Genomic DNA, 13,192 nt, shown 5'->3' with positions numbered 1-13,192 from the left:
TCATCTCAGCTACTGTTGCTGCTGCTGCTGCTTCTGTAATAGGCTTATGTTCTGTAATGGTCTAAATGATCGGATTGGGAAAATGATAGCACATAGCGATGTAAGAGGCTTGCATTAGTGCCAATTGCTGGGGAAATGGGGACTTGAACATTATCTTGCCAGGTTGGAATTCTGCGACTGTTATGACAGTCCGATACTTGTGTGTCACTTGTCATGGTAATATGATTTGATTAAAGATGGGTGTCTTGCTTGTTTCTGAATCACTTTGGGAGATTAGTTTTCTTCAATGCGTTATTTAGTTATAATTATGTTGCTTAAAGGTATTGGGATCCTGGGATTCAATCACCATGTGGGACCTTGGACACCTGTGGATCTCTTTGCGTTCATAGGATACCTTTTCAAAAGACATTGTTAACTTTGTGTGCGTGTGAGTGCGCACCTGTGTCTGCATGTCTCTATGTGTCCTTGTGTGTCCCTATGTCTCAGTGTCCTTGTGTTTGCATGTATGTGTCACTGTGTCTGTGTGTGTGCCCCGAGCATATATATATGGTCTTCTTTCTGTCTGTGTGTGTCCCAGTATCTCTATGTGTCTCTCTGTCTTTGTGTATGCCCCTGGGTGTTCATGACATCCCTGCATTGGAAGCCTGTATCTATGACCTTTGTGAGTGTACTTGAGTTACACATATCCGTAGAGCTCCCTGTTGACACAAGTGACATGCATATATCAGTGGATTGATGCAATGTGTCCTTGGAGACTGCCCAAACACGGATTGGGAATATCATTAGACAAAATAATTTAACTCTCAAACATTTTCCGAACTTCATACAAATGTCAAACAATCAGCCTGTAGAGGCCTTGGATATATTCAGAGTTGCCTGTTAACAGTCACTTCTTATGCCGACACATTGTCATATCATGGCATCTTTTTGTGTTAGTAAGGAGGTGCACATATCATGGCCATAGGAAAGAGTGCATGCATTTCGATCTGTGGTTACTTCCTTTCAATTCTGATACCCTTTAGGGCTGCAACAATTCACCCAGGCCTTGATTTCTTTTGATTTTTGATAATTTATCCTATATTCAATCATTTTCAAATCAATTCTTCATACAAGTAAAATCATCAGATTTCATTTAACTCTCACGGTTGTTTTTTCTTTAGTGTGAAATCCATCGTCAGCTTGATTATGTCTACTAGCAATAATTCTCAGCGGATAATTAGCCCACTGTCAACAAATCATGTTTCGCCTTATTTCAGCGGTTGAAACTGCTTGAGTTAGAGGCCAAATTGAGTTCTGGCTGCTTGGAAATAATTTTTATTGGTATTGTATTTTTTCATGATCAGCATTATTTAGGTATTGAGTTGTTTTCTTTCAATGTTTATGAGGTCAGATTTGGCTTATGAATGTGTATTTTCGTATTTTACATCTTTGTGTTTTGTCACCTAGGAAAAACACAAGTGTGGCCACACCCTTATGTGTCACCCTTGGCTGTCAACACTTGTCAGTGTTGGAAGGTTGTCTATTTAAGTCAAAGGAAACTCACTAAATATGATAATTTTTGTTCAAAGACAAGAAGATTTACCTAATCAGACCTTGTAATTATTTCCAGAGAAAATAGTATGACCTATCAAAAGGATGGCACAATCTTTTTGGCATCATAATGCATGTGGAGTTGTTTGTGTACTGCTGTTGCCATGATTATTCCTATGCGACCATTCGGTGATGTAACATTGAGATTGTTTTGTTAAATTAATTAAACTGAAAGTTACTAATGTTTTGAAAATAGGAAACTTCAGTGTTTTCTCTTCACCAAAGAACAAAAAATATTGATCAAATTATAAAAAAATATTTCATTATGAAGAAAATATTAGACTGGGTAAAACTCAATGTCTTGTGCCTGAAGTCTGCAACAGCTGTTATTTGCGACTGTGTGCTAAAAAGTTTGGCAATCTTATTTTTAATTTGCAGTCGTTTTACTTTAAGGTATATAAACGAATTGAAGATTATATATTTCAAAAGCTGAGAATTAGTGTCATTCCATACATAATTCAAATGATGGGTACATCTGAAATGTTGAATAGTTAGTGCAAGTTTTTTTTGGAGATGTCATTATCCTGCTCCCCTGTTGAATGGGTTCAACAGTGGCATTGAGAGGATTAAATACATATTCATATATCAAATCGTAATTCTGATAATGGTTATAAAAAATTGAAACCAAATTGTCAGATTCAGTTTTCAGTGAATCGAAAGGAGTTGTTGCAGCCCTAATACCCTTTCACCTTTCCAATTTGTAACCACATAGCATAGCATAGCATTGCGATGGTTTATTCACTATCTGCAAGCAGGTTGCCCCAAATCTTCTCATCCGGAAAGTGTTCTGTGATATCATTATCAGTAAATTATAATCTGAACATTTTGGATTTTATGAACTAAATCCCCAAAACCAAAATACATTATATTTGACTCAGTGCTTGAGTGATGCCTCATGGACACTGATTGGTGAGATGGCAAGGGATGGTATCAGGCTATTTGTATGATTGAATGAAATATGCCTGTTTCTAATTGACCTCAATTAAAAAAATTCTTAGGTGGTCCTTTATAAATCAAAAATGTAGTTTCCTTTATATCGTTAAAAAACGTTGACTGGCAACATTGCTGGCAGGAAAGCATGATATATTTAAGCTAGTGGCATAAACAAATATTGATGACTCGTCAAATAAAAACACATGCAGAAGTGGGGAATGACCAAGGGAAAGAATTTAATCACCCAAGGTGCTGATTTAGAACTTGTGTACAATAAAACTCCATTCTATTATGAATTTATTAATGAATGAATTCTGAAGGTTTGAGATTTCAAATCACAGTAAGTACCTTGAATTGATATAGTTTACAACATTGGACGACATAAGTGCTGAAGCTAATGTTAAAAGATTAAAGATCTTTCCAAATCATCAAGCCTTTTGAAATGATGGTGTGTATAGGTATTGGTTCAAACTTCCATGTTTTGGTAAATAGATATTCATAGTATGTATGATAATTGGGATTGGAGGAAGAGTGGAAATTAACCTAGAGAGTTTATTTGAAGTGTTGGATACAACAGTGAGCTTGAAATTTGGATCCTGTCTGCATTTGACTGTGATATCGTGTCTGTTGCCATGTGTTGTCAGAAATATAACATGCAATGTAGATCTCAAACTTCCTTCCCTTAAAGGGTGTCTTAGGATTTCAGGATATAATGACATGGTATGATACATATCCTGAAAATATGGGTGTAATACGATTCGGATCACATTACAAAACTCTTATTTCATAACGATGGTATATTGGAGGATAGAAACATGTAAATTTGGGTATTATTTAAGGGTAACATTAGATGTACAGCAGTGTTAGATACGAGGATGTAACAAAGCTTGTTAAATCTTTGGAGTGGTGGGGTAGCTTCATGGTTTAAGTGTTGGCTTGTCATGCTGAAAGCCATGGTCTGATGCCCCACATGGGTGCAATGAGTAAAGCACATTTCTGGTGTCCCTCACCATGATATTGCTGTAATATAAAACCAGCATAAAACCGTAGTCACTCAGTCACTCACTCAACTTGCTAAGGTTTCAGTGTATGTAGAGAACCAATTTCTTTCTTGTATATAAACATTTTGTATTCAGAAGGGCAAAGGATTAATGAAATATTGTTACCATTCAGGTAGCCCTCTCTCAAACTCTCAACATGATCAGCTTAATGTGAGCATTTGTATAGTCATGTAGTTGGATTGCTAGCCACAAATATTTTGTTAGTCGAATTCCTCATGACGAAAAGTATGTAGACCATTTGGGACCATCTCATTATGTTCGTGGATGAGTTATTTCTAAAGAGGCACAATATCTACTCACGTCATGCACTCACAGAGCAGAGTCGCAACAACACAGTTTCCCCCAAGGAGAATTGATTCCCATCTTTTCTGAAGAGTTAAAGTTTAAAGACATCCCAGTTAGGCAGACATGATAATATCCACTTTAAGACGTTGCATGCATAGTAAATATGGAATTGTGGCTGCACCAGCTGTCCCTTCCCAGCCTGTTCTGGCGCTGCTATGGAAAAAAATAGGTGTTAAATCAGAACTGATGTGATAATGAAAATTTCTAGTCACATTGGTGGGCATGCGGTATTGATTTTTTATGCTGTATTCATTGTAGTCCTTTTGTTCATAAGGGGTGTGTTTTCTCTGTAGAGTATGATAATGGATTATAGTGTAAATAATCACTCATTCATCCATAATATCCATCCCCCATCTATCGTCTTATCCTCGTTTTCTTGCTGGCTGGCTCACACCCAACACGGGTAGAATGTGTGAAGGCCATTTCTGGTGTTTTCCAATGTGGTGTTGCTGGAATATTGTAAAAAGCAGTGTAAGACCAAACTCAGTCAGTCGCTCGCTCGCTCGCTCACTCGCTCGCTCGCTCACTCGCTCACTAACTGACTGACTGACTCACTCACTCACTCAACCACTCACTCGACTACTAACTCACTCATCCACTGATCCACCCAAAGCTCCACCAACGCATTCACTCACTTCTCTCACAATCACCCACCTATTCACTGATTGACACACCGAAATACCCACTCCTTCACTCTTACTTCATCTTCACTCACTGGCTCACTCATTCAGTGCAGACACCTAAAAAGCAAATTTTGAATACCCAACTTTTCATGACAAAAAGAATATGGAGTAGAAACAGCGTTTTCTTTGTTAGCTAGTTTCAGGAAACTAGGAACACACAGTTTTCTTGGAATGAAAATCCATCTAGAATGTGACCACACTCTGATAGAACAGTAGCCAGGGTATGAAAAATTTCAGGTCCACAGGTCTAGTTAAATCATGTAAATTAAATGTGAAACTTGCCAGCCCTGATGAAAACTTACCTACCCACAAAAATACTAATTTACTTAGTATAATTAAATTAAAACAATATCCGGAAAGATAATAAATTTCTTAATATAAATCGTAACCCGATTGTCGGGCATGTGAATTTGATAATCTGGCAGTTTTTGTTGAAAATAATCCATCCCGGCGTTGGGACAGGCAGGTATTTTGAACTCTGTTGTAGCGCAACACTTTACCCAATAGATACCCTGATAAATATGGAAAAGTAAAACATGGCACCTGTCTTCCGTCCTGTTCAGGGATCCCCGATGTTGTAAGTCAAAGTCTGGTTGTAGGTGTGGGTTGAGGGATTATGCAGTTTAGTCAATGTTTGTTTTATGCTGCTTTCAGCAATAATCCAGCTATGTGACGTAATTCTGTTAATAATCGTGTCCAGACGATCTTGTGATCAGCAGCATGAGCATTGTTCAATAAACTAATCATAACAGTGTTATTTATGTAAAGTTTAATGTGGACAACATAGACATTGGTTTGAAGTAGAGCTGGGACGAGTTACCCAGATACCTGAGACAGGTGGGTGATGAGTTGGACCTCGGTACCTGTCTCAATACCCAGACCCATTATGATTATCTAGTAGATAAAACAGTGTAACATGTTATTCGTGCTTAGAAAGCTGTATTGTCTTTGAAGATTTAGACATAATTACAGTCACTTCTTTTGAATGTATTGCTTGGTTAAGGTGTTGAAATCTAGAAATGTTAGCCTCCAAGCTGAAGAATGTATTGCCGTTTCTTACAAATTTAATGTCTGGAATTAACACAATGGGTATCTGGGTAGGGTAGGGAAATAGTGGGTGGGGTACCCAGATAGAAAATCAAGGCCTGCCCCAGCCCTATTTTAAAGATTGCTACATTGATCAAGACGAATGCCACTATTATTGATACACAAGGTGACCTGCAAATGAGCTAACCCAGACAAACCACTGACTGACAGCATGAGCATAGATCCAAGTCATTAGTATACAATCAGTAAGGTCATAAAACAATGCCTATTGCCATACAGAGAGTTATGAGAAACTATGGTGACGTGCTAGGCGTTATATATCATACTAGTTTTAGTACATCGTATCGTACTGTACTTTTAGAGACTCCTAAACATATTAAACCTGAAAATATCCATTTAGGAACCATTTGACTCAACAGTGGCTAGCCACTTTAATGTCCTGTCAGATGAAAGCACATATAAAACACAGAATTAATTTGGAGTCACATGTGGGATAGAGTATCTTTCAATATCCTCTCTATATGATGTTCTCCATTCTCCCCATCACAAGTAGGTAGTATTTAACAGTAAGAGCGTCTGCTTCTTTTTCCAGCACCTGGATCCAGTGTGTCACCAGCTGTTCGAGTTCTACCGCTCCAAGCAGCCAGACCTGCGCATCTTCGCTCTGGAATATGTGCCCACCCTCATCTGGCTCTATCTCAGTTGCCTCAGCCACAACGACAAGAAGGTAGGAATTTTGCACCAACTGTTTCACCATTATTGGGGTATTTACTCTTAGTTCTGTTAAGAAATACCCATTACCAGCTAAATTTAACCTCACTTCAGAAGTGATGTTTTCAGATCTCCTTGTTATTTTGCCAACTTTGTATAATTCTGACTTCCAACTTACAAGTAAGCATGATTCACATGATGAAGGGACAAGGAATAGCCCAGAAATGTTGTGACATACAATAAAGTCAGTGTCATCCATAATATTTGCCTTTTATTTGAATATGTTCTAAATGCTTCTCAAGAACCTTCATTTAATTTCTAATACTCATGACCTTGACGCTAACAATGGTTGTTAATCTTTAAAAACTGCAGAGTCTTCTGTGCGATGACTTGATATACATTTAATCCAAAGGACTGTTGAGAGTTAGCTTCAGCTGAAAAGAATCTCCCTGAGGGCAAAGACAAAGGAGCAAAGTCCTTATGCTACAGGACATTTGTGTTTGCAATGGCCAAACTGAAGTGAAAAAAATGCCCTAGTCAAACTGAATCATGAGGGAACACTGGTTTGGGTTTGTTCGTTTCTTAATGCCACATCATTCAGTCTGTACTTAAACAATCTAGGGCAGTCATTGCAATGCAGTGATTTACAGTGCAGGGATATACCATTATAGGTTCGAATCCCAGTTTCTCCTGATTTCCTCCTTTGTCTAAACTTTCCCATGCTTGTTGGTTTCACAAGATTGTGTAAGCATGCTGTCAGTGAAGGTTCCCTTCCTACTGAGTGCTGTCAAGATCGGTGATAAAACAAAAACGAAATCACATGCTCACTACCAACTTCTGTTGGCGCAGTCAGGCATGCAGCAAGCTAATGTTTTCGTGTAAGAACTATAGGTTGTAATGCTTTATATTTGGATAGTATTGAGATCTTACCCAGCCTTTTTAGCAGTAATCATGTGTAAGCGCGAGCTTTTTATTAATAATAGTCGCTACTGTGCCCCTGAAAGAAGACTTGGCCCACAAAACAGCTGAGGTATTTCTCTTTTACATAACATTGATTTAAAATATTGTAGCTTTGTTGACCTTTGTTCACATTTAGCTGATGTCTCCACCGTGTAGCTGGAATATTGCTGAGTGCAGCATAAAACTGAACTCACTCACTCACTTAGCTCACATGTATGTTGTTGTAGAAAACAAATGTTGGAAATTATTGTGTGGTATGGAAGCTACGATGACCTTAGTACTAAGAACCCCTGTACAATTACACGCTATTGTCTGGAAAAGGGGCACAATGATATGGATAAATGGAACTAATACCTGTATCTGTCACATGTTTTTCAAATATATCTGATTCATCCACATGACAGCATAATATCATTTACATCATTGAGCCTTCACTACTCCCAATTGTCAGACAAAAATGACACATCCAGGAAAATGATTGTTTCTTGATTACACAATGCCATTTAAAAAGTGGTCAGATTTAACATATGTTTTATTTGGGAATACACAGATTGTAGTCCTTTTGTTTGGTTGAGCCCCATCTGGGATTCGAACCCACACCCTGAGAACCAGGGCCCCGTTTCACAAAATTCTTGTAAGACTAAGGTCTCGTAACTTTTCTTGTAGCATTCGTACTTCCTATACTGTAACATAGGAAGCAGGAATGATATGAGAAAACTTACGAGACCTTAGGCTTATGGGAGTTTTGTGAAAGGGGGCCCAGGCACTTAATTGCCTAAAGATCACTTTCTAAATGACATTGTGTACTCATAGCCTTTGGCCGTGGGAGCCGTGCCAATTTACACTTATCAGAGGGTACACAAAGTATGCAGTCTAGGCTACCAGTTGTTCAACTTACTGTTTGTGGAATTCAAGGTGGCTGAATGGGTTAGGTGGCTGACTTTGTGTGATGGTAATAAAGTGCCTGACTCTGAGGGTGTGGGTTCAAATCCAAAATTGACAACCAAACAAAAGTACTAGAATCTGTACTTTACTAAGAAAGTGTAATCCCAAATTTAACATATGTTATATCCTTGCTTCTTGTTCATCAAATGAAGAAGATCATTTCTGATTTTGTTAAGCAGGTTTCTGTTTGGTTTCAGTGAAGAATTAAATTATGTCTTACATTAGTTGTCATGCGTGTAGACATTGGAACAACATATTTTATTAAATGGATGTCTTTCAGTGTGATTTCCTGGTTGCTGCCCAGAAAGAATTGATAACAGAAGTAGTTTGTAAGATGAAAGGAAAGTAGTATCTCAACATGACCGCACCCTGTCGATCTATAAACTGTATTGGCGTCTGTTGATGAAGCTGCAATATCCCCCCGAGACATGACCAATGCATTTGTTCCTGTCATTGTCAATACTGGGAAATTACTAACATCACGACATCAAGTTGGAAAGTGTTTCAACCTGGATAAACAAATTAAAAGTAGGACAGTATTGGAAAATGAGTTTTTGAAATATGGATTTGAAGACATTTATTTCTCATCACTGGGTGTAAATATCAGTTTTGATACCTGACCCAATGCAGTGTTTCTCTGGAGAAGTTAGGTTGAAGAAAAAATGATATGATGTATTGAAGATGAATATCAGATGATTCCTGAGGCGGAATGGAGTGGGTTGGATGGCAGTCTAATTTGTTTAGTTTCTTTGTTGTTTAACACTACACTCAGCAATATTCCAGCTATATGGTGGTGGTCGGTAAATGATCAAGTCTGGATCAGACAGTCCAGTGATCAACAGCATGAACATCAATCTACACAAATGGGAACCAATGACGTGTCAACCAAGGGAGCAATCCTGACCACCCGATCCCACAGTCGCCTCTTGCAACAAGCAGAGTTGCCTTTTATGGCAAGCATGGGTTGCTGAAGGCCTATTCTGTATCTTCATGGGTCGGCCCAAACAGACTACTCAGACAATTCAGTGGTTGACATCATGAGTATCAGATTCAGAAATAACCCATTGCCCGACGCCCCTGTGCAGTGTTGTTTTTCTGTTGGGCAGGCACATTTCTATATCACGCTCTACCAGTGTCCAGCTGACTTTCCAATGTCATCAAGATCATATCAACATTTTTTTTCGTTTATCAGCCAGTTTGCTCTGATTTTCGTAAGAAAATAATTCGGAGTTACATTCCTTAGTTCCTAGATATTGAATTCAACAAGTAGTGTATTATTGTTCTTTAAACTCATATACTGTGTATCACACAATACAAGTCAATACAAGTAATGGTCATCATACTGTGTATCACACAATGTCAATACAAGTAATGGTCATCATACTGTGTATCACACAATGTCAATACAAGTAATGGTCATCATACTGTGTATCACACAATGTCAATACAAGTAATGGTCATCATAATGTGTATCACACGATGTCAATACAAGTAATGGTCATCATAATGTTGTATCCATATATATTACTGGTACAGTTGAAAAGAAATACCAGGGCAGGCGTCTATACATGTGCTACTATACAGAAGTACAGTAGCAATTTTAAAGTTATTTCCACCCCTGAGTATCGATGTATGTTATTGGGATGACCATATGATCCCAGTTGTTCCCTCTTAGAGTGGGTGAGTTTAGGTTTACGCCGCACTCAGCGATATTCCAGCTATATGGCGGCGGTCTGTAAATAATTGAGTCTGGACCAGACAATCCAGTGATCAACAACATGACCATCGATCTGTGCAATTGGAAACCGATGACATGTGTCAACCAAGTCAGCGAGCCTGATCATCTGATCCCGTTAGTCTCCTCTTAAGACAAGCACAGTCGCCTTTTATGGCAAGCATGGGTTGCTGAAGGCCTATTCGAACCTGGGTCATTCACAGGTCATTTCCTCTTAGAAGAATCAGGGGTTGATTTATACCAGTTCTAATGTGACTCTTCAAGGGTTGAGAGCAGTCCACTCTAAGTGATGTTATACCCTCAAGTGATGCAAAGTGTCATTTCAGATTCCCCTCCCATGTCAACCTGACATACTGTGACATGATTGAAATACTGTCCAAAGTGACACTGAAACTCACTCACTCACTCACTCACTCACTCACTCACTCATAAACTCATAAACTCATAAACTCATAAACTAACTAACTCACTCACTCACTCACTCACTTGGTATTTGTAACGGCTCCTGTATTGGGGCTTTCAATGCTCGCTCAATGTGCTACAAAAAGGCTAAACTTGTGTTTGGTGTATACGTGAAATTACTAATAGTTAGAGTTAAAAAGGAAGAAAACATCTATGAGAAGGCTATGGAGAAGTAATGAGTTTTTAGAAGGGACTTCAGTGATTCGGCACATTTGAAGTCAGCTATTTATAATTCAAAATTCTTGTGGACAAATGAGATTTTGAAGAATATGCATACAGGACATAGAAATGCTTACTTTTTTCTTATTTTCTGGTCTGCCATATAGATAGTATATTGCTGAATGTGGCAAACAAACAAAAAACACTATTTTCTCCAGACTGCTGACAGGCAGAATTTAGCAGTCAAAAAGATAACCCTCTAGAAATAGCTACACTGAGGTTGATATAAAACTTGCTCTTAATCACTATAATGTTTTGTTGAAACTAACAAGAGGAGTCACAAAGTCTCATAGAGACTGAAAAAAGACGTTATAACTTGTAACGCAGTATTAATCAGATGGCGAGCCCACAGAATCATTAGTATTTTAAAGTAGCCCTGAAGATTACTGGAAGAAAAGCTTGATTATTGACAGTTGACCAGTATTCGAACAATAGATAAGACCAGTGTAAGTATATATTTTAATGTTTAAATTTCTTCCAAACTTTGACACACTGTGAGGTTGATAGCATTTCAGAGCATCTGTGGGTCATTAGGGTAGACCAGTGGTTAAAGCATTTGCTCGTCATGCCAAAGACGCGGGTTCGATTCCCCTCATGGGTATGTTGCAGAGCGTGGAGTCATGTCACAGATGACATCCTTACCTTGTCACCTTGCTGACGGGGTTAACCTCTTTAGTCATGTGGACAAGGTGTCCAACTTTGGATTGGAATGTCCGCTGTTCAAATCTGAACATGTAACTTGGAAATTTTGTGTCCGCTGCATTGACGACCAACATGGGGCTGAGCACGTTCAAATCAAATTTGAATAAAATAAGTCTCAGACGTGCCTTCTGTTGATGGGGGAGTATGTAGCAGGGTGTGGATTCATCCCACAGATGACATCCTTACCTTGTCAACTTGCTGTTGGGGTTAACCCCTTTGGTCATGTGGACAAGGCGTTCAACTTCGGATTGGAAGGTCCAACAAGGGGTTTGAATCCCAGCAGGGGATGGGATTGTGGCCGCTACATGTACATTGTGTGAAGTCCATTACTGGTGTCCCCCGTCATGATATTGCTGGAAAATTGCTGAAAGTGTCGTAAGACTTAAGCTTGCTTACAGCATTTGTGAACTTTCACCATGGGTGGTTGTATGAATGTTTGAGCATATATATTACATCAAGTATGGATCTAAGATAGCACACAGGATAGTTTCACTTATCTGTAGGACCTTACCGGGTCCCCATTTCACATAACTCTACCAAGCCCAAGATCTTGTATCTTTTCTTGTTGCATTCGTACCTCCTATGCTGTAACATTGGGAGCACAAATACTAGAGAAAAGTTTTGAGATCTTAGGCTTACGAGAGCTTTGTGAAACCTATGCAACAATATTACATCTCACACAGGCCGCTTCAGAAGTGACACTTTGTACCCATGTTGAGAACTGAATTGGTCTACAGATTGGTGAGCAAATGCTTCAACCACTGAGCTACCCTACTGCCCTTTTCTTTGTCATTTGAAAGAAGTGACTTGATGGGTTGGGTGGTCAGGCTTGATGACATTATTGTATGTCATTTTGACCCTGCTCTAAATTGTAGTTCATGATATCAATCATTGGATTTTCTGGCCCAGACAAGTTTATTTGCAGGTATCATATAGCTTGAATTTGTAGTTTAATCTTAAACAATTGTCTAGCCAGCAATTATCTTTACTTTTTAACATCAGTGTGTATGTGGTAGTGCAGTGACTACTGATGACAATCTAATAATTAATTTATCATTAATTGGTTGGAAGCAATTTTCAATACTGAATTAGAGCATTAGACGTGAAATGGGAAATGATTCCATAAGGTGCATCATTTGAGTCAGTGATCCATGAACTTTGATGGTATCTGAAACTGGTGAAGGAAGAGGGAATATTACATGGTAGGAAATCCGAGAGAATATGTGTGAATAATTCACTTGCATTTTATTCACGGTAAGTGGATTGCTACATGTGAGGAAGTAGAGGACATAAATAGCACCGGATTATCTGTGATTGGTTTACATTTTCATGCAGCATTTCATCTCTAGCTGCTGATTAATTAAGCAGCAAAATCAATTAATTTGACTGACTTTGTCAGATTGAGGTGGCAGGTCAATATCGAAGCTTAAGGTTGAAGGATTATCAAGGGTCATTGTGATGCCAGCCAGCATGGTTTTGACCAACTTGTCTCTCGTACTCTTTGATTCTACCAATTTACCCTGTGTGCCAAAGCTTCCTGTTTTTCCCAACTGAAATATAATCATCAATGGCATTGTTTAGTCAAAATCATCCTGTCAGACTCATGGTAGGACAAATGTTCTGCCTGTCAAACTTATCATACAGCAGATATGGGGTAGCCTGGTGGTTAAGTTTTTGGCTCATCACACCAAAGACTCTGGTTCGAATGCCCACTTGGGTACAATTTGAGAAGCCCATTCCTGGTGTTCCTCGCATTGATGTTGCTGGAATATTGCTAAAATTGGCATAAAACCAAACTC

At 38.7% G+C, this 13,192-nt stretch overlaps 1 protein-coding gene across 1 annotated transcript in view; it reads left to right on the top strand.

The window, feature by feature from the left end:
• LOC137297982 (hyccin 2-like) overlaps positions 1-13,192 on the top strand; it is a 220,473-nt gene that overhangs the window by 11,459 nt on the left and 195,822 nt on the right. Inside the window, exon 4 of the mRNA XM_067829997.1 lies at positions 6,252-6,386. Within this exon, the coding sequence (XP_067686098.1) occupies positions 6,252-6,386 (135 nt within the window). The remainder of the gene's footprint in view (positions 1-6,251; positions 6,387-13,192) is intronic.

This window comes from Haliotis asinina, chromosome 10 (assembly GCF_037392515.1).
Source record: "Haliotis asinina isolate JCU_RB_2024 chromosome 10, JCU_Hal_asi_v2, whole genome shotgun sequence".
NCBI lineage: Eukaryota > Metazoa > Mollusca > Gastropoda > Lepetellida > Haliotidae > Haliotis > Haliotis asinina.
This window is presented reverse-complemented; position numbering and strand designations above follow the sequence as displayed.